This window comes from Vidua macroura, chromosome 1, assembly GCF_024509145.1.
Source record: "Vidua macroura isolate BioBank_ID:100142 chromosome 1, ASM2450914v1, whole genome shotgun sequence".
NCBI lineage: Eukaryota > Metazoa > Chordata > Aves > Passeriformes > Viduidae > Vidua > Vidua macroura.
Window position 1 is genome coordinate 114,769,938 of NC_071571.1, and position 23,015 is coordinate 114,792,952.

At 37.0% G+C, this 23,015-nt stretch overlaps 1 protein-coding gene across 2 annotated transcripts in view; it reads right to left on the reverse strand.

The window, feature by feature from the left end:
• ATP6V1H (ATPase H+ transporting V1 subunit H) overlaps nucleotides 1–23,015 on the reverse strand; it is a 47,932-nt gene that overhangs the window by 16,954 nt on the left and 7,963 nt on the right. Inside the window, exons 3-12 of one of the 2 annotated variants that reach the window (XM_053981134.1) lie at nucleotides 21,123–21,225; nucleotides 19,627–19,716; nucleotides 14,442–14,555; nucleotides 11,662–11,766; nucleotides 10,541–10,594; nucleotides 8,345–8,442; nucleotides 6,744–6,936; nucleotides 3,495–3,673; nucleotides 2,586–2,711; nucleotides 340–441 (exon numbers count right to left, since the gene is read on the reverse strand). In XM_053981134.1, the coding sequence (XP_053837109.1) occupies nucleotides 340–441; nucleotides 2,586–2,711; nucleotides 3,495–3,673; nucleotides 6,744–6,936; nucleotides 8,345–8,442; nucleotides 10,541–10,594; nucleotides 11,662–11,766; nucleotides 14,442–14,555; nucleotides 19,627–19,716; nucleotides 21,123–21,225 (1,164 nt within the window). The remainder of the gene's footprint in view (nucleotides 1–339; nucleotides 442–2,585; nucleotides 2,712–3,494; nucleotides 3,674–6,743; nucleotides 6,937–8,344; nucleotides 8,443–10,540; nucleotides 10,595–11,661; nucleotides 11,767–14,441; nucleotides 14,556–19,626; nucleotides 19,717–21,122; nucleotides 21,226–23,015) is intronic. The other variant, XM_053981141.1, reaches the window with a different exon arrangement.

The window sequence follows — 23,015 nt, forward strand, 5'->3', positions numbered from 1 at the left end:
TAGAGAGGAAAAATTGTATGTTGATTAAACTCTTGATAGTTCTTCCAATTTCTTCTGGTGCCTGGCTTCTGCTTTAGTCTAAACATTGTATTCAATACTTACTTTAATCATTGGTTCCCTTCACGGTTAAGAGACATTGAAATCTATTAAGTCAAAGAGCCAGTTTGCAGTTTCTCATCTGATCCAATTTGTGTTTCCTTATCTTCCCAATAAAGAAAACGTAAGCATAACCTGCAATCCCTCTGCAGCATATTTTAATATAAATAAGCAGAAAATGCCACAGGCACAATACACACTCCAGCTACCTTCTAGGATAACAACATACTGGCATTTTCCTACCGTTTCCCACGGGGATAGTGCCGTACATATTCTCCCACGTCATGAGCAGCTACAGCCAGCACCTGTGGATCATCAGAAACCTCCAGAAGTTTTGTAAGGATTCTAGGAAAGAATTTGAAACAATGAAGTCCCAGGTTTTGGGTTGATTTTTTTGTTTTTGTTTTCTTATTTGTTGATGGGTTTTTAATCAGTGATAACTTAGAATAACAAAGCCCATAAGCATGAAAATGTTTTACAAGTCACTCAAATAGTAAAGCTAGAACTTTTTCCAAACCTGCAGTTGGTACTTAACAAAACTGGGAACCTGCCCTAATTAACAGAATTACAGTCTTCACTAGAGTCAGTTTAGTGAGCTACATATACCTATAACCAAGGATTATAAAATCTCTCCTTTTTTTATACTCTGGCTTCAAGACCAACAGTTCTGAGTTCTGGACAAGCTTCGTTAAAAAGCAGCTCTGTCCTAACTCAAAGACTGAGATGAAAGCTATACTCCTTGTAAATTACTCCAGTGCCACAATATTTTTGTAGCATGCACAGAAACACAGAGCTGTAAGCAGAGAAAAAAAGCTTCTAGACTCTTAACACTGTCTGAATTTTTTAATTTAAGTAGTTAAACCACCTTTAGTGGAAAACAGCTACAATTAACACTGTTCTCTAGCCAGTAATGAGAAGGGGGAGAAATTACACAGATTATGAAGGTTAGGCACAGCTGAAAAGGTTACACATACAGATCACTGGAAAATTAGAGTGTTCTAAGCTTAGTGAGATGACAAATGTGTTCTAATCAGAGAAAGAAACAAGCTGAAATAGGTTAAAAATTCAACCGGAATTAAAAAAAAAAGGAACATCGTGGTAAAATTAAATTACCACAGCCATTGCCTCCATAGAGGCCAGAAAGTGATAGAAAAATGACTTCTCAAATGAAAAGTACTCCTACTCTTGACAAGAAGAGGAAGCAGAAACTTGAACCATAACACTAAGCAGAACACACCAAAGATCCATATAATGATGTTGAACAAAACACAAGTCCAACATCAAAGTAGGCAGTAATGGCAGAAGGTATGAAAACAATTATGTTTAACAGTAGTGTGAGAGTATTCGGTTTAAAAAACTAAAAAGCAGGCAGATGAGGAAAAATAAAATTATATGGCTCAAAGGAAATAAGGATTGTCTATCAAATGCCTTACAAGGCAAAAAATGAGGTTCTGAGGTGCAAGAATCTCCCCTTTATGTTGTGGTAGAGGGTGGGTGGGTGGGTTTTTTGGTGGATTGGTTTGTTTGGTTTGGTGTTGTGGCACTGAGTTTTTGGGGGATTTTTTTGAGAGTTGGGGGTGTGTTAAAGGAACTACTGAAAATCAGTGTCTTTGTAGTAGCAGAAGCACAAGAAATTAAGTCCCAGAATCAGGAGAAATAAATACAGCAAAGCATTGTAATCACTACAGGAAATACTAAGCCTCAACATCAATTTCATGCTGCAGTTGTCAGCATTTAAAATTTTTAAGTCTATAATCCTACATATTCAACAATACGCACTCAGGGAAGAATTTATCAGATTTTTTCTAAGGTGTCAGGCCAGCCAAAATACACATAAAGCTCAGGATCACCTTGCTCTTGCCATGTCTTCTAACATCTCACATGCTCCATTTGACCTCCTGATTTCTGTTAGATCTGGCACTTATTAGCAAGCCCTGAACTGAAACACCATGTGCTATCAGTTAATGGCAAGAGCCAGGCATCATTTCAGGACATAGTTTCATATGCCAGACAGCCAGTCCTTGACTGCAAATAAATACGAGTTCAGGTTCACTTCATCTAACAATCTACATACTCCAAACACAGCCCCAACACAAAATAGACATGTTGCAACACAATGCATTGAGTCAATGGAACAGTACCACAACTTTCAGCTCCCAAATATCCAAGACAGGAGTTCATTACTCAGATCAACATCACCACACAACACAAATCTAAGATTAAGATACAGTAAAAACATTTTTTAATTAAATCAAACCTGCATACAAGTTAAAGATACTCCCTCTATCATAAATACATTTTCACCAGTAAAAGCAAATAAACAGTTCTGGTTTTGAACACAGCAAACTATACATTCTAAAATAAGCAGGACGTTTTAACTTGCTTTCATTCTTGACTTTGTGTTAAAATGTAAAACTTTTATTAGATTCTGGTTCATTTAAACACAGAAAATATTAAAGGATCACATTATTCAAGACTTGAAAACTTACTTGAGTAGTTCATAATTCTTCTCATTTAGTCTTACAGCATTCTCCCGCCAAAACTTCTCAGATTTGTGCACAGGACTCCATTCCAGTCTTCCTGACTTGAGCTCAGAGCTGTATTCATCAAAGGAGCTGCAACACAAGACCTAAATGAGATATTGGCCAAGCTTCTACAAACACTTTGAACCATATAACCAAGCCTGTCCCTAACAAAGCTGGAGTTGAAATTGCTATGACAAATTTGGAAGTCAGTGCTCTGCAGAGTATGAGAATTGTTCCCTGTTTCACCATTTTGTAACTAAGGAAATGCATGAGAGGCAAGAAGAAAAAGTTGTTTTCAAACACAACCCTCTATCCACCCCAAGACACTATTCCCAGGAAATAAATTAAAAAAAAAAAAAAAAAAAAGAGAAAAAAAAGCCATGCAAATGCACCATTTTGGAATTTAATTCTGTTTTTCTGGGTTTTTATGCTTTAACTTCCCCAATCAAGGATTTCAGTCTACCTTCCATCCACTTTAACCTTTGCTACTACCTACAATATGCACTTCAATTTAGGCACAAGACCAAGAACTAGGTAAACACCAGCAAAAACCCGAGTTAATCTGGACAGTAGAAATTATTCTAATCAAGTAGACTTCAATTTTGACTGGAAATCCTTTAAGATCACTTTTGAGTCCTTTAACAATTTCTCAGTTACAAAGATAACATACGTAAGTGAAGATTTATTTTCTATTCAGCCTCTAAATACTGACATACAATAGGAAACTAACAACCAACATATCTCTGTATGTTCTATCTTACTAAATAGCATTTACATATCATAATTTTGTAGATATTTTAGCCTTACAAAAGAAAAAGGTTCTACCAACATTCACATAACTGCATTTTTTAAAGTGCACACTGCAAAGCATACCTAAGGTCCTGCACACTCTCACCAAGCTTGTCCAGTAGAAATTTGATATCTTCACTGATGTCTTCATCATCATATTTCTGCTGATCCAAATTCTCTAGCTGCTTTAAAACCTTACACTGAATCATGGCAAGAGCATATTCTTGGCGAGTTTCTCTCTCAGTAGATTTCTCTAACAAATTCTAGGGAAGCAAAAATATATTTATTTTGTTTAAGAACAGACTACTTTTAAACAAAGCAGTATTTTACAGAAATACTCTTAATGGAACTTTTTACATTACTAAATCACAAAATTGACCACTTCCTGAAATAATGTCTTTCTTCAATAAAAGAAAGTACTAATTCACCTGTTTTGAATATTTTCCACATGAAACTGAGATGACTACAAATACTGTTTAAAGAAAAAGGGCAGGCTTATATCCCAAATACCAGAATCTCCACCATAAACAACCACTTTTATCTTGGATTATCATTTTAGTTTTCTGTGCAGCAATAGCATAAGGCTAAGAGCCTTTAAAAAAATAACTTGAAGTCTTATTTCCAATTCAAAGTTAATATCTGGCTTAGATCAGCTCTTTTCAAGTTTGGGAATATTCCAATTAGACATTTTTATTTAAACAGAAGTTTGTTGGTAAGATTCCAAGTATAAGCACAGAATGCAGTAGTCAATTTCCAGTGTCATCTAGTCATTCAATTTCTACTCAATTTAATAAGATTTCAATTACGTTTTTCAATCAGAGCTGGCCACTTGCACTTTTTGATAAAGCTGAAAACATGAATTTCATACAAAAGACAAAGTTCTTAATAAACAGAACAGGTATTCATATAAATAGAATTTAACATCTGCCAGAAATAAGCAGCAAACTATATAGAAGGAATTTGACTGCATCACTCTTGTCACAGAACTATTACACTTGAGGTTTCTTTTATACCAGACATCCTATTAGTTACTGAGGCAGAACACTGCAAATCAATTTTAAAACTTGCAAACTAAATATAAGTCATATTGCTGCTTTTTAATGGCTATATACAATTAGCTTTAATAGGCAAAAAAAAAAGACACCCCAGTTTCTACTTCAAGTAAGAGAACTAAAAGGTAATTCACAGAAAGTAATGCTAATTTACTTAGAGTTAAAACTGCTAATGAGAGCAAATGAAAAAATAATTAACCTTAAATAAGACAATTCAACAGGTTCAAGGAGCAGGTGGATAAAGGTTCCAAAGAACTCCTAGTTAAGATAATTGCAAGCAGATGTGGAAGCTATGCTAAATATTATTACCTATCTCATACCATAGTAACATACTCAAGCTTTTCATAATGAATTTGAAAAGATACGTTAACAAAGTAAAAACACAAACACATGACTATACAGAATGGATCAGTAAACTACTCGGTAATAAAAACCAAAATCTTAAGGCATAAGAGTAGTTCTAGGCAGGAAACAGACGTAGAAGGGAATAAAAGTATGCAAAATGAGGGGATAAAATAATAGGTAGAGAAAACAGTAGATTCAAAGAGAGAGGAGTGCCCAATACTTGTCGCTTTTTAGAAGAAAATACTACATTTGCAGTTATACACTTCAGGCAATAAACTTGACAAAAAAAGTGATATACTTCAAATTAGGAGAAGCAGTAGAGAGGACATCCAAGTTGCCAGGACTCATGGAGCACTTTCCGTAATGTACAGATTGGGGAATCACCAAGCCTAGTCTTTTATTCAATTCCCTCCCACCCCACAGAAACTGTGGCATCTCACACAGGAAAAGGACTACTTTTCCTCTGCTACCTATATTAATTTTGCTTCAGAACTCGCACCTCTGATGTCTAATTTCTAATCTATTATGTTCCTAGCTGCCAGTTAACAACTCATCTTCACGCCAACACGAGTCCTTAATGTTGGAGAAAGGAAACAGCTAAGTTACACTCCCCTAAGCCTGTAACAGAAACAACTTATTCTTTCTTAGCCTTTATTTTAAAAAAATGTACCTTCATTTTTGTCTCCTCTTGCAAAACACAGTAGATCTAAGAACTAGCAATTATTTCTCCTACTTTTTATTACCTCAGAATAGGAAGAAACTGGATATTAACTGCTAAACTTCTTAGCTTCTTTTTCTTTTTCAATTTTTTTCCAATTTGTCTTGCTATATGTCCCCACTTAATCACAACACTAAGATCTTTAAGAACACTACAACATCTAGAGAGTAAGAATAGTAAGAATATTTAGTAAGAATAGCTTCTACTGAACACCTCATACCACTGTACTCCTTCAACAAGACAAGCAGCAGATTCTTATGATCTGCCTTATCCAGAAATATTTCAGATGCTTTCATATAGAGAGAGAGAGTAAGCACTTTCACACAGTTTATCATTGCTAACCAGCAAGTCAGTAAGCAACAACTTCCCTCTCCCCAATCTAATGTGCTTGCCACACTTACTATTGGAACACAGTCCACATCCAGGACAACAGCTTCCAAAACCTACATTTCCTACTCAGGATACCAAGTGCTGCTTGAAAACAGCATTACAATTACAGCTTTCCTATATTACTCACAAGACACTTGGCAAGCATGCACATAAAACTAGTAGCATCCATGAACATAAAATGGTACTCTCACAGTAAAAACATCAAGCCTTAGATACTCAGTTCTTCTAATTATCTTAAATAGCACCAGGAATTTTCAGGTAATGCAGACACAGTAAGTTAACTAATCACTCTTACATGGGTATTCTCATCTGCCTTTACAGAGTTACCAAGAAAAGATTTTTGGACTAGTAAATAAAATTCTCAGTTGGACAAAGATATGCATTCAAAATAATACTTTGTTAATTAAAGCTTCATAAGGTAAAATTTATCAGCTGTTAGGAACTCCAGGATTTTACAGTAGTACCAGAAAAAACTAGAAGTACTAGAAAAAACCTTGAATTAAAAAAGAGAAATGTGTTAATAATGGTCTTTTTAGTCAATCTTATTTTAAGAAGGCATTGAATAGCAGATATCTATTACTAGTAATAGCCTGTATATTACCTCTAGCAAAAACTCAAGTTTACAAAAAAGAAAAACAAAAAAAAAAAAAAAAAAAAAAAAAAAAAAAACCCAAAAAAAACAACCAACTAAGCAAAAAAACTCCAGAGAGTTAAGCTTTCAATCAGCTTATTGATATGGTCCAGCAGAAATAACTGTGCATCAGCAACATTTGAGACCTAGGAATTTGTGAGAGAAGCACAGCACAACTGCAGTCAACAGATACTCACCCGAAATGCTGCGAGGATGATCCTGGTTACTTTCTCTTTGACAGATTCCTGAAGAATATCCGACAGCACAGGGACAATATTGTACCGACGAAGATATTCACACATTTGAGGACTAAATGCCAGCAGCCACACACAGAAAATCATCTGATACTGGAGCTGAAAACCGCATTTGTTGCTCAAGACACCCATGATGCTAAAAAATTGACATAGTACACATTTAATTTTTAAATAATGACTACATAGGTTGCATTGCTCCAATCTGAAACGTTAAAAGAAATAGTAACATAAACTTATTGGAAAGAGCTGCTGAGAATGAGCATACAGCACACACTTCACAGTAATCTGCATCACTATTAATCACTGTATAAGCAGCTTGTTGAGAAAGCCATCTTTTAAAGAGATTTTTTCACATTAGCCTTAGAGCCATAAAGCATCTTTTCCCGTTTGAACTGATGTGGTACTGTATCCACCTTTTGGTTCACCAAGACAGTTTTTTTACTGGTATGTTTAAAGCATTATTTGTCATTCTGGAAGAAACAGAAATCTCAGCTACTACTTCAGACTTAAGAAGAAATAAACAGAACAAAATCTACACAATTTGAATTTCGTTCCTTAATTGTACTTGTCCACAGGAGTGTCTGAAATGAGCTGGAGTATTCATTATTTAACAGCAAGTTTTCAGAAAATGGCTCATAGATACAAATATACAAAGTACTGCTAGAAAAATAATAGCACCACAAGATCTTCAAGAAGACATCATGCAGAAGGTTAGCTCAGCGGAAGTTTCGAAAATTTAATAAGCAATTTACAGGTCAATTTTGAAACAGATAACTCAATTTAAAATTTAAAAAAGAATCTATATTCAAAATCATTCTTATCAAGTTTAAGACAAGTTCAAACATGGTGAAACACAGGCTTATTGTAATGCTTTTAATACTTGATTAAAAAGCTTCCTCAGTTTCAGCAGTGTCATCTTGACACACAGAAACATCACTTGAAATTTTACTTCACTAGGAATTTTGACTTTTCTCTATTTCAGTGTAAAGGGATATTTTTCAACCATTCCCAGTAGAGGCATAGATGGCAGAAAAATTATTTATAGACAAGCATTTTTAAATAAGATTAGTGCTGAAATGCTAGCCTAATGCAAAGCTATTTGAGAATTGGATAAAAGAGTGACCTACTTGAAGCCGTATGTGGAAAAAAATTGGTCTTAGCTCTAGAAAATGTTTCTCCTTTCACTAATAATTTCAGACAGAACATCTCCAAACTCAAAGACTAGGATGATTAGCAGAAACTCATTTCATTAGTCCTTGTTCTACTAAAAAATAAACAGAACATCTTCAGCTGAAGACAAATGGTTACATTCCTGTTCAGATACATACTTAAGCAGTTGTTCTTGAACAGGGAAGTTGCATCAAAGCCTCAACAGTGCAAGTTTCATTTGTCTATTTGACTCTGTTAATGTTTGAAAACAAATCTCTTTTGTAGGCAAACAGAACAGCTGTCTATTACAGGAGAGTTCTATTCCAATCAAAGGTCACTGGTGAATGTACTACTGTAAGTGCATGTATATCCATATAAATTGAATAGGTGCTCACCAATTTACTCCATCTGCTTCTACCCATGCAAAGCGGTATTCATTGACCCTGAGCATCAGCTGCAGACATCCAGCAACACACTGTACATACTGGGAACTCTGGGTGAAAAGAACACATAATTTCTTATCAGAAGAGTCAGGTAGTAAGTGCTGAAGTACAGTTTCCCTAATTAGGCTTTACTGGCATGAAAGGAGAGAGTTCTGAATATTAAAGAAGTGTTATGCAAGTGACACCAATTTACATTATCAGAACATTTGAACATGCCTTCCTTCAGTATCTATGAATGAAAGCTGTCTTCTGTTTGAATAAAGCTGCCAGAGCATGTTTTTCTCTTCTCTTACTCAATTGTCAGCATTACGTTCACTAATACTAACCATACATTAATCAGATATGCTGCTGATAAAATGTTGTTTGCTTTTATCCTCACTATAAGCCTTTTCCTTGAAAGTCTCATGGTAGCTCACTCACATAATATAAGATCAAACCTTTCAAACACTTAATAAAGTAAAGAAGTTAGGCAATCCCATATGAAAAGAAGGGAGGCAATAAACAGAATTGAAAACAAAGAGTAACTCATTCTGTGTCTCTCACGAGAGATTTAAGTCCTTTATGTAAAAACTAAGTCTGTGCATCTGGGCTCAAATCATCTAGAACATCAATTTCCCTGTGAAAGTATTCATTTTCACACCCCATGCAAATAAAACAGCTATAAACACACAAACAGCTCTCCCACTCCAAATAATGCATTAATTTATCTGGATCACCAACCCATTGGACTTGTAGTTTTCTTTTTAAAAGAGTCTGTCATAAAAGCATTCTCTTCCAACACCATTACAATTGAAATTTCTTAATAGATTCCAGCTCTCATTTCCTGTATAAAATGCTACAACTGCATCTCTAATTAACTCTGAAATTAGCCAGGACCTGCTTGAAAATCCTGCATAAGCTAGATCTGAAATCCGAACACTAACGAAGTTAAGACAATACTTAACCACTTTAATTATCCTAAAACATATTTGCACTCTGCTGCTCTTGGACCCTGCCATGGCACAGTACATCCATGCAGTGCCACAGTGCAATGAATACCAATTCCTGAGCAAGTCAGAGGAGCTCACAGCTTCATAGTAAGCGGTGCTGTGTGCTGTAGAACTATTTACTCTTTTATGGCTGTATGACAGAGGACTGTCATACATACTAACAAAATCTAACACTATGGAACACAGATCTGCACATGAAATATTGAAATACTTCAACTTATATGCTCAGGCCATTGTTCTATGCCCTACCCATAGTCATGAACAATAGTCTTGCATCTTTTCTACTTTAAACCCCAGATAGGGTAATTTAAGAGTTTTCTCCTCTACAGGAAGCTGTAGAAGCTAACACTTTAAGGCCATGACTACACTTTGAAGAACAACAAATCCCAAGTTAAGTCTTCTGAGAAACTGTGACCACTTTCAAGCTGCAAAACAAACAAAAGACCAGAATGAATTCTACTCCACATTCAAGAACTATGATAAACTGCCTCATCATGCCATAACACCACAGAAAATCCAGTCAGGATGATCATTTGCATTTGTCATACTGCCACAGTTCATCTCCAAGCTCGGCAGCTTTTACAGCTACATGAAATTCAGTACTTAAACAAATGTTGATACAAAAAGAACAACCTATTTTCCTCTGAATTCAAGCTATTCAGATATGAAAAGCTGATAGCTTTGAAAGCACTCCTGCAATGTCATGCCACAGTGGTTTATGGGCAATATCAGTTTTAATATCTGATGTGCCCTTTTCTGAGTTCTGCACAGCACAACACCCAAAAGCTTCTTGGTTTCAGGTTTCTTCTACAAGTCCAACAGCTCAGTGGTAAACAGACAGTACTGAATCACAGAATCATTTGGGCTGGAAAAGACCTCTAAGATCACCAAGTCAGGGACTTAAAAATTTTGAATATTAAATTAAATTTGTATCATTTTTTCAAGTTTTAAAATATACACTTCCACTGCTAATATTCTATGTGAAATTAGTGTTTAAAAATACTTTTGTTTCTTGGCGCCATCACCTGGCACTCTGTTGTACAGTTCTAGTTCCAAGTACTTCTTATCACTGGCACCAGAAGAGATCTGCACCTTAATCCGAGGAGTGAATGTCACCTGCCCAAAATAGCAGATTGACAGATTTCAAAGATATACTCACATCACTTGTGGAGACTGCTCCTGTATCCACAGAACCCCCCGTACCGCGTAGTTTCTAGAAAAAGAAAAAATAAACCTTTAAAATCAGAGTTGTTTCTCACCCTTAAGGAACAGCTGTTACCAAGTTTCTTTCAATTCTCCAATCTTTCTAGTCATTAAAAAAAAAAATTAGAATCTATTAGATATTTTTCCTGCTTAATATATTACCATAATATATTGTACTTATTTCCCACACGCACTTCATGTCTAGAAGAACGTAGAACGTGCTTGGAACTGATCTAGTACATCAACATTTTTAATTATTTAAATGTGGATTTATTCAAGATATTTATTTATCTTAGAATTTGCAAACTGTACTCTTGCATCTTTCTGAAGGAAATTCCAACTTTAAGATTCTCCACATAGAGGAAAAAAATAAAATTCCTTTTTAATAAGGCCAGTTTAGAAAACCATGAAAAATATACCATTAATAAATCTACTGAATGTTTCTCACCTCTCCAGAATCCATTTCTACTACAACACTAAGAGAATGAGTGACAACACTGTGTTTTGAAGACAAATGTCCAAAAATGAATACAAAGGAGAATGATTCATCTTTGAAGGACAAGCCAGAAGTTAGCTGTTCAAACAGAGCTAATACCATAAAAACTATGTCCAAATAAGTCAAAATTCATTCAGTTTCACAACACAGCAGTAAAAGTAAAGGCTTTGTACTACAGTAAACTGGAAAAAGGTTTTGATATTCAGTTTCTGCTGCCAGTTACTTTTCTTCCCAGCAACAACCTCTGATAATCAAAATAGTAGAGGCAAGACAAAAAAAAAAAAAAAACTCATCTCATATTTTCTCAGTGTCCAAAAGAAAAAAAAACAGTGTTAACCAACAGAAAAGGCAAAAAGCTTTATCATTAATTTACATTTCAAGGACTGTAGTAAAACACTTAAAATACTAAGTTAAAAAATAAATGCTTGAATAAAGAACATTTAGCTTTAAAAATAACAAAGTAAAATTTCATTTTAAAAAAACAAAACTAAAAATATACCTTGTTTGCACATTTATACATTCATATTCTTGAAAGAAGTTTCCAAAGTTACCGTTAAGTTTAAACAAAAGCAGCTTTTTACCTGTGAACTAAGCTGAGTTTTAATCCAGTTGAAGTAGTAATTCAAATCACTGCCTTCCATAAGCTCCCTCCCCCAAGCAGCCAGTTTGGCAATAATTCTTGCTGCCTGAAAAAGAATGCAATAAACCGATTTTCCAAACACAGCAATTTTCAGAATTCAGTGAGAAGTTCTGTAAACTTTGGAAACCAATTTTAGATAAAAGATAATCCATTACAGAAATCTACCTGTTTTCTATGTATGGGACTCTTCATGCCCATTATCAGTTACCTGTAGCTGATGAAGTTCACAAGACACCAATAAAGAACTCAGAAGGCAATGGAGGGACGTTGTCGATGGGCTACTGCTGTAGGATACCACTAAAGTCAGAAATCAATCAAAAGCAAGACACTTGATAGCCCAACACACGCAGGCTTGATTTAAGCAACTATGGCATATGCCAATACAAATAGTACCACAGTATTGAAGGTTTTTTTACTTAAACTGAAGGAAGTCATCTTCAAAAAGGGAGAAGTTTCAAGCCCAGAAAAAGAAAAGCAGAAAAGTAAAATGGAAGGTACTATTTAAGAATGAAGTTGGGGAGTAAAAATGTCGTCAGGTTAAGAATTTTCATGATGCCTATGGCTCTAAGAATACTTAAACAAGAGTATATTTCTACAACAGACTTTCCAAATTATATTTGAAGTGAATTTACACTGCAGCTTGCATTTAATTTGCAAAAGCATTTGAGCCAGCTTACATATAAAGAGGCAGTGTAACCAAGAAATTACTGAAGTAGGGGTTCATTTGCATGCACACAGTTCCATGATGCATATAGTGAGGACACTATTCCAGCCACCTTTCCACCTTACTGCATTCACATGTGCAGCACCACCACCACTGATTCTAGAGGGATTACAAGTGTTGAGTCTGGAACAATAATCACTACACTAAAATGCATCAAATCTCCTTAATGCAAGTAAGTCACCCTAAAAAATCCCTCCAGCTTTAAAACACATATTAGCTCTCTAGTCAACAACTCTTCTGAGTTAAAACTGCTACCTAGCCCCTGAATGAGAGACCATTTACACTTAGCAGAATTTGAGCCTTCACAGAGGATGAGTATTTTTATCTGCCTCATCAGATGTAACAATGTGGCATTAAAAATCTTCCAGTGTGCATAGTAAGGAGAAAAATAAAATAAATCGAACAAAAATCACACAATCCTAAAACTTGGGATTGAAAACATTAATGTGCTTTAAAAAAAAATGTACTGTACTAAAAGGTATAATAAAGCAGTAAACTTAGTGGATCCACTTTAAGTGGATTCATTTCACATAAGATTCTGTGTCTTGTTAAATTATTTGTATATTTTTGCAGTACCTAAAGAAAACAATATCCAAATAACACAAATCTGAGTAGAGAAATGCTGACCATCAAAATTTCTATATCTTAGATTTAAAAAATGCCATTCCATGAAGACTACATAGTTTACACTGCAAGGGGCTAAAAATTATGCTTTACCTGCATATTTGGGCAGTCAGCATTGTCTGACTGCTCAAACTGCAGTTTTGCAGGATGGGTCTTCAGTAGCACTACCACCAAAAAAAAAAAATCACAAAACAAATTGCATTGGCCAATAAAAACCCCAGCCACCTCCTCCCTCAGCTACATCAAGAAAACTGATTCACATGTAGTCAACCAGATTAAATAAATAAATAAATAAATAAATCAAGCCCAACATTTTTCTTGAGAATATGCCAGCTCACTGTTCAAGTTGCAGTACACCCCCAAACACGGTTGCACTGCCACACCCCACAGCAAATAGTATGGCTTGCTCGGCATCCTGGAATGCTTGCACCAGTTCTGCCCCCACAGACTAATGCAGACCAGGTAGTGGGTTTATAGTTTGAGTCCCTGATTGGACTCCACCATATCATTCCAGCACAAATGTATGAATTCAGAAAAATTCATAGTTGTGCAGTTTTCTCTTCCTCAAGCCATAATACAAGTTTCACTGTTGGAAACTCTGGTCTCCACTAGGAATTTACAGTATATACAAACATATTTTTGTCCCACAAGAAAAAAAACCTGCTGAGATTAAATGTCCAGTTCTCACCACTGACAACAGAAGAATATTAAGATTCCAGAAAAGCTACTCCATATACAGGGGCAGCAAACAGTAGTCAAAGCATAGCAGAAACCATACACTGCACACAGCTGTACTGGGTTTGGCTGAGATGGACTTAATTCTCTTCACAGCAGTCCATATGATGCTGTGGTTTAGACTGGTGTCCAAAACACTGCTGGTAATTTATCAATGTTTTAGCTGCTGCTGAGCAGCACTTAAACAACATCAAGCACTTCTCTGTTTCTCACTCTACACTTCCAGTGAGTCAGCTGACAAACTGAGCATATAAGAAAATAAGGTTCATCGAGGTAAAGATATTTCCTTTGCACAAGATGAGAACTTAAATTCTAATATTTGTACAGCATTGACTGGCAGCTGTGATAAAAGATTTTCAGGTATGTTTTAGTGTACTTGTTCTAAAATCCCTGCTTTTCTGAATTTTTAAAATTTGCCCTAATCTCCCAGAAATAAACCAATGCCAATTAACAATGTAACTTTGCTTTTTAAAATGTGGTTAGGTGAAGTTTGTATTAAGAATGACTTGTCTAGACTTCAAGAAGAAAACTTTCCAGTCCAGGCAGAAGTTTACTTTCAAATTCCCAAATCTCCTGAGGAAAAATAGAACCAGCATTTTTCTCTACCATCTTCAGAGACAGGTTCATTTAAAACTTACCATATGCACAGTGAAGAGATCTTGTCGATTCAACATTGGCAGAAAATAGGACCATGCAGTGTTTTTACCACGTTTTGCATAATCAAAAAAGATGCAAACACGCTGATGATTTTCCTGTAAAAATTGAGAGAGATGAAAAGATGACAGACTTGTAAAAGCATTCGACATAAAGCAGTTACTTGCTCCTCGGTATGTTGGCATAGATTATCAGTGTATCTTGGCTTGTAAGAGCCCATGGAATTTTTTTGGTTAGACTGAAAAATGACTTGTGGATACAGCTCATTTCAGCACTCTAACATTAAGACTGGAAATTTGGGGTGGAAGAAACAAACCTTGAAGCCTTAGCTGTATTCCAGTACTGCAACATCTGCTTGAGCAAAAATACATATATTCTTCTGAACATGCAAATGGAGTAAGGCAAATGAGAAACACGCTAAATACTGTCATTTTTCTAAGAATGACACTACTTTTCATTTAACCAATTATGCTTGATTAAAGTCCACACAAAGTTTGCAATGTACCGCTACTTCCAAGAGTCCGTTGTACAACTCTTCTACGAGTGAAACCTTAGGGGTATAAACAAGCCTTTCCATTCTTCTCAACTGGAAATGAGCTCTTCTCTCCTGATTCAGCAGTTATCTCAGGCAACTTGCCTATCTATAAGAGGACACTGCCACCAGAAGTCTGTTCTCCAGGACTCCTACCCTGAGCCATAAGAGACCACAACTACCTGAGCACTAGGTACAGCCTCTTTAAGTATTTCCCCGAATAATCACTAAGCAAAGCAGCTATTACAGTTCTCTTTACAGCAGGCCAGGGAATCACGAAGGAGGAAAAAACGCTCTGGTCTTTCCTAATAGCCTAGAATATAGATAGACAGTACCAAAAAAATCTCACTTTTGAAATCTTGCTTTTCCTCAAGCATTTCCATATGCTTTCCAGCCAGGCTTCCTGGTGGATTGGAAACTTTCCTTCTGAAGAGATGTCTCCCCACTGATGTCAATCAAACTACTACCACCAAGTACACAACTCTATCAAGGAAGGCAAATGAGAAACTCACAAAAGGACAGTATCTCAGTCTCCACTACCCCGACATTTTAATTTTCAAACTCTCCTAGCTAGAAAGGCTTTTCTCCATCAATTCTGCTCCCTGTTGTTAACTCTAGGGTCAAAGAACCAGCTAGGCAAGCCTCCTTATTGGAACACGATCCATTATGCACAAGACGACCATGATTCAAGCAGTGGCATCTTACTAAGCCTTAGAGCTGCAACCAACCCTTCCTTGAAAGTAACAGTCCTTACCTGAAAACACAAGTTTTCTCACTTTTACTCTTCCAATTCTCTTCCCCATCCCCCTGCTGCAGGAGTGAGTGGCTGTGTGGTACTTAGCTGCTAGCTGGGGTTGAACCACAACAGTATTGCACCAAGTCGGCTGCAAACTACTGCCCTGATCACTGACTGGGGAAGCTCAGACATCACCATTTATCTGCCAGTTATAAACCTGACAGTGATCCATTCTCTACATGGCATGCATAAAAAAGCACTCAGAAATGTTCTCAAAATTTGTTGTACAAACTATGAAATAAATAAAAGTAAGATCTCAGGAACACAGTGCCTTTGGTGGAGAGTTTTTACTCTGTGAGGGCTTGCTTGATGAGAAATGGCAATTCAATCAAATAAATCACTGTTACCATCTGAATGTGCTAAACAGTCTAGGTAAGAAAGATCAAAACTTACCAGATCAATGAGTTCAATTTACAACAAAACTAAGGAGGAGACAGACAAGTCTGGAAACAGAAATGCTGAAATAATTTCAGTATGCTGTCAGTCAGAAGATTTGTCTGGTTTGCTATTAAGGTGCAGGATCAAGATGGAAGGGAAGGAGTGGAAAACTCCCCGCAGCCCTGAAATATGTAGTGTTGCACCTTCCTAGGAAGCTACTGACTACACTGATGAAAAGAAAATTCTGAAGCTCTCACATCAACAGCTGAATGATTTAGTAGATGTCATTTCTGAAGAAGCATAATGAAGTTCGGGTAATTCTGCTACCTGCACCAACTAGAGTGTAGGTTCTTAAAGATTTCATAAGTAACAGACTGTGCAGTGTGACAGGGTCACTAATGCAAAGAAATTGTTTCAAGAATTTATCAGATGAAGACAGTAAGAAATGTTTCCTCAAGGATGGCAGTATGCTAACACTCTCCACCTTCAGACATAAGCAGAATGGAGATAATCTTACACGGTAAACACCTCACTAATTTCACGTTTGCCAGTGTTCAAAAGAAATCTTTCTTAGAAAAGTCATCAAATCAGTAAGTAGAACTGCTGGAACAATCCTAGACACCCAAGTAAGCTTTTGGTGAGCTCAAAACACAGTTGACATAATTTTTACCACTCCACAAGCAAAGCATAGAAAGATAATAGAAGAACCATAGTCAGTCATTATCAGACAAAAGCTAGATACTGCTACCTGTGATAGTTTCTAAAAGTTCCAGCTGTCAAGAGCAGCTTCAAATATTATTTGTTCATCTCATGAAACTGCAGCAAACATACTTTCTCAAGGCAAATTTTACTCAGAGTCAATGGCACCATGACAGGCCATGTCCTTGAACAATTTCTTGCTTAAAATCTTTGAATGTACTGAATTAAGATGAGTCAGGCAAAGACAGGAGACTTCATACCACAAGAAAAATAGGGCAAGACTATTTACATGAGCATTTACTGACAGGACAAGGGGGAATGGCTTCAAACTGGGAGTAGGTTTAGTTATTAGGGAAAGATTGTGAGGCATTGGGACGGGTTGCACAGGGAAGCTGGGGATGTCACATCCCTGGAGGTCGTCAAGAACAGATTGGATGGAGTTGTGAACTACTTGGTATAGCTGAAGGTGTCCCTCCCCACAGCAAGGGGGCTGGAACTAGATATCTTCAAGGCACCCTTCTAACGCAAACCATTCTATGATTCTATGATACTGTGGGTTCTTGTGTCCAGGCAGTCTGCAGAAACCTACAGTCACACCATTATTGGCCAATATGCTGCTTTCTGACAAGACTCTTACACCTTGAAAACGTGCCATAAGGCACCACTGGCTGTACGTTCCAACCCTGAACATTCCAAAACAAAACAGAAGTCCTGTTTCACCCTTGCAGAGTGAAGATGTCATAGGTTAGGAAACTGAAATAATGCCATGTGGATACCTTCACACAAGCCTTCTATGCCATCATCCCTGAATCCCTGAACAATGCAATCACACACAGCATTGCAAAAGTCAGTACAGCCTTTCAGATACTGAAGCAGAATTTCTAAAGTGAAAAAGGCATTCAATTCCAAACAAAAGCAAATATGTAGTGTGCACCAATATCTCTATTCTGCTCTATCACTATAAAGCCTGAATAATTTAAAGCCATTACATTTAACATTAAGAATTCTATACATGCCACTTCTGGGACAGGGTAAGGCCCAAAATACAGCCATGTCAAAGTCAAGAAAATACATACATCTAACCACTTATGACAGAAACAATAGAGCAAAAGAGAGATTACTCAAAACTACTTTCTGTGACTACCTAGAACTATTCCATCTGTTCAAAAATGGGCCAGTGAAAGCATTACCTGTGGGGTATTAATTCCACAGCAGAGGAGATATCATCAGCTATCACCTACTGTAGCTGCAGGCTATGTGCTAATGCCAAAGCACATTACCAAAATAAGACCTACAAACACTCACAAGTTCTGGCAAAGGGCAAGTGAAATTATGACTTCTCTGGCCACTGATGCACTGATGCACAGAAAGCAAGACCCATTCTTCACAAAAATAGCCATAATAAACAGTGTTCTCACACACTGAGCCAAAGTTTGTCATCCAATGGGTAAACCAAAACAAGGTATTCCCAACCCATACTCCTAATCAAAGAATGATACTGAGGACGCATCTTCTCTGTTTCTCTATGTTTGTGTCACACTTGAAAAAAAGTAAAACTTAATGAGAAAAAGTGACCAAGCTACAGACAAGTAAATTGCTGCCACCACCAATACATTAACCTATTAGCCCAGATGTCAGGATACTGGGCTCTACTGTGCAGACAGGCACATGAAAAAACACCATGGTGCCCATTTTATACAAACTGTGGAGAGGTTCACGCTTTTCAACTTGCCTGTTGAAATACTGAATACTCACAGCAGAAACTAGAACTCACATGGTTCACCTCCTAGGGCAATACCCTAAACCAATAGCACTAAACACATTTCACTGAGACCTGGGATCAAATATATCATAAAACAGGAGAAGAGAAACTACCAAACACAGATAGTTTATGTGAATACTAGGAAAAAACCTCACATAACTCAACCCATCTTGTTACATCCATGTGCCAACTGCCTTCTCTTAGCCAACTTCAGAGCAAGGAAACATAAAAGCAGGATTATCTGATTGAGTAAAGCATCTTCTTGAGTTATTCCAACAGCTCAGCAGTCTGAAACCAAGTTTAATAGCCTATTCTTATAAGGCACTGTTGTCCACAGCTGCAAAGAGCTGTATGTTACACTGAATTAAAAGTACCTCATTTATAATTAAACCATGCAGAATTTCAGAACATTTTGTCCCAAACAACCTAACTGATGTTGGAAACCTGAAGCTGCAGAAACTACATCTTCTCACTGAGGGTAGCCATATTAACACCTTCAAAGGAAAAGCTCCTGTGGTATCCTCCCTATACCACAGGAAACAGCTGAGGTCACAAGTCACAGAATTTTCGAATTGTTTATGTTGGGAAAGACCTTTGAGATCAACAAATCCAACCATTAATCTAACACTGACAAGTCTACTACAATGTAAGCCGATGTATCAAATATAAAAAGTATTTAGAATAAAATTCTGCAAATTAAGAGCACATAAAATGAAACTATTATGCAACACTAGCATTAACAACCAAGTTTTGAATTAAACATAGTTGAGAACCAACAGACAAGCATAAAAGTTTGTTTTATTTCCAGAATTTGAACATATTACAAGCTAAGTTACCCTTATAGCTTTAAGTCTAACATTTAATCTCTGAAGACAGGATCTGAAAATTTAACAGAATATTTTTAACATAGTATGACAAACATCTGAAAATACATTAATTACACTAAGGAAACATTCAAGCATGCATTTAAAGACTTAAAAATAATACAGATTATTGACCTACTTGCAGCATATCATCAACCATAGTCAAAATGTACTGAACAGTCTGTTCCTTGGAGATATGAGTCATCAAGTTTATAAATGTTTTAGCACACTAGAAAAATAAAAGAGACATTAAAATTAATATTAGCAATTGTCTTTGTTCCTTTTGATAATATAAAGCAGGATCTTATTAATTCACAGTTAAGTCTTACATAAGCATTGAGCATCCCAATATCTTATTCAATTGCAGTAAGAGATTAATACATTTGACATTATCTCATAAAGAAAATTTTCTGTCATATTGGTTGCTATTCTTTACGAATTGTTTTATGGCTTTCAAATTAAATAAGTACTTGCTAGTTAAAGTCACCAACATGCTTATTTGCAAGTCAGATTAGAAAATTCTCCCTCACCTTTTTTTTTATGGTAGTGAGATCAAGTAAACTGACAGAACAGCAACTAAGAGCACAAAAAAAAATTTCAGAAATTTGAATGGAGGGAGGAAGACAGGTAACTACTCTGTTCACTTACTATATACTTTGTAGAAAAATCTTTGTTCATCGTTGAATAATGTTACAATTTCAGCAACAGGCTGAAATAGTTACAACATTACTTTTTACACCTCCTCCTCCCCCTTCACCAAATTCAACTAAAACAGAAAGAAAACCGAATGTTGAACTGCTACATTGTAATTACGTAGTGACATATAAGGTACACCACATATGTTTTTGTTACTATGCAAACTATGATACATTAGCTAACAGTAACACACTACAATTTGGAGAGAAGAGAAATACAAAACCAAAACAAACAGCCTAAAATTAAAGTAGAAAAAATGGCCATAAATGCTTGCGTGTTGAAAGCATCAACTCTTCACCTTTCTCCCTGCCTCTCCCAATCCTCTTGATGTCTGACATTCTGTGCTAGAACCTCAGGCTGAGATTCCACTGATTCAAATATTATTAAAGTGTCTTTGGGCATCCTGCCTGGTCTCCATAAGGGCACAGGGCTGATTCAGTCCTGAATCAGCTCTGTCCAGTGCAAAGTCCTCATATCTTACCATGCCTAAAATGACATGGACACCCATGTCTAACTGAATCCACCTTAGCAGTCAATGGACTTCATGCTGTAACTAAATTAAAATTGCTTAGCTAACTAAGCAGCAATCTAACTGGTAGCAGCTGTCATCAATAAACTAAAGAAAAAAATCTTAAAAAAAAGAAGTGACTCAAGTACAAGTATGCATGATTAAGTAAACTGGGATGAGGGAAGACTTGAGCTAGTTTGTCCCACAATAAAATCAAAGGCAGATGACATTTAACAGTTATTTAGTAGGTTTTAAAAATAATGAAATAACATCCAATCCACATCTAAGGAAAAATAAAAGAATCACGATAGCAAGCTTTACACTTATTCCAGAACATCTTAACTGTATGTATACAGTTAACAACAATAAAATAAGAGTAGATAGGAAAATTTCCTTCCTCCCCAAAAGAGACTTCATTAAAAGAAAGTTACTTGATTGCCTTCTGTTTGCAACAACTCCTGTTTTTCTTCTGGATTTCTTTTCTGTTCAAATCTTTGAATAAATTCACAGTCTTCACCTGAAATCATCTGACCTCTGAAAAACAAAACATTAAACCGTAAGTAACACGAATAATAAGTTGGAAATAACTGTACTGGGTTCATATGGCAATGTTTTGTTAGTAGGGGACTGCTTGGGTGGCTCCTATGAGAAGATCCCAGAAGTGGCCCCCATGTCAGAGAGCCAGTTCCAGCCAGCTCCAGGACAGACCCACCACTGACCAAACCTGAGCCTCTCAATAATGACAGCAGCACCTCTGTGATAACATATTTAAGGAGTGAAAACTGCTGTGCAACAGCAGCCATGAGACAGGACTGAGACCATGTGAAAGAAACAATTCTGTTGACTGTCAGATCAGTGCACAAGGAGGGAGAGGAGGTGATCCACATGCCAAAGCACAGATTCCCCTGCAGCCTGTGGTGAAGACAATGGTGAGGCAGCTGTGCTCCTGCAGCCCATGGAGGTCCTAGGTGGAGCAGAGATCTACCTGCAGTCCATGGAGGACGCCCATGCCGGAGCAGGCAGATGTGCCTTACAGGAAACTGCAGTCCATGCAGGTTTTCTTGCAGGACCAGTGGCCTCTAGGGCCTGGAGCAGTACATTCCTGGAAGACTGGAATCTGCAGAAAGGATCCATGCTGGATGTGTTTGTGAATGACCATAACCCATGAGTGGGACACCTCAGGATGGAGCAGGGGAAGAGTGTAAGAAGGAAGGAGCAGCACAGATTGAGTGTTATGAAATTACCACAGCCTCCATACCCCATTCCCCTACACCACTCAAAGCAAGAAGGCAAAGAAGTTGAAGCCAAGTTGAGCCTGAGAAGAAGGGAGGGGGTAGGAGGTGGTTCTTCGATTTTTTCCTGTGTTTCATTAACCTACTCCATTTAATCAGCAATAAATTAATTTAATTTCACCAATAGATCCTGTTTTGCTCATGACAGTAAGTGGTCAGTGATCTCCCTGTCCTCACAGCTCAACCCCAGAGCTTTTTTGTCATATTTTTTCCTGTTATTTTGAAGGAGCAAGCGTGTCCTGTCCTGATGGACACCTAGCGACCCGTCAATGTCACCACCATTCAAACCTTGTTTCCTTCATCTTGAGCTATCATAGAATCATAAAATAGTTTGGTTTGGAAGCAACCTTGAAGAGCCCAATCCCACCTGGCCTTGAACACTTCCAAGGATAAAGCAGCCACAACTCTCTGGAGCGACCTGTTTCACTGCCTCACCAACCTTACAGTTAAGAATTTCTTCTTAACATCTAATCTAAACCTGTCCTGTTTCAGTTTAAAACCATTGCTCATTGTTCTGTCACTATATGCCTGTACAAAAAAATCTCTCTCCCTCCTTTTCATAAGCCCTGTTAAGGTACTGCAAAGTCTCCCCAGAGTCTTCTCTTCTCCAGGCTAAACAACTCCAACTCTCTCAGCCTGATTTTGCAGTAGATGTGCTCCAGCCCTCTGACCATCTTGGTGGTCCTGCTCCAACAGGTCCATATCTTTGTTGTGCTGAGGACCCCAGAGCTGGATGCAGCATTTCAGGCAGGGTCTTGCAAGGGCAGAGTAGAGGGCATACAGTATCAATCACATCACTTTACCAATGCTGTAGTCCACAAAAAATGTAACAAGAGCCTTCCTGCAAAGGGTCTCATGTAAAAAATTTAAAACTAATGGTGGAATAATCTCTCAAAAGTCTTCCCTATGCATCACCTCTGAGCAGCACTCTCTAAATAATTTTTAAACTTCCAGGGGCTGAATGACATGTCAATGATAAGAACTGAATTATGCACAGCTAGCATGTTATGTCAAAATGATAATACATAACAT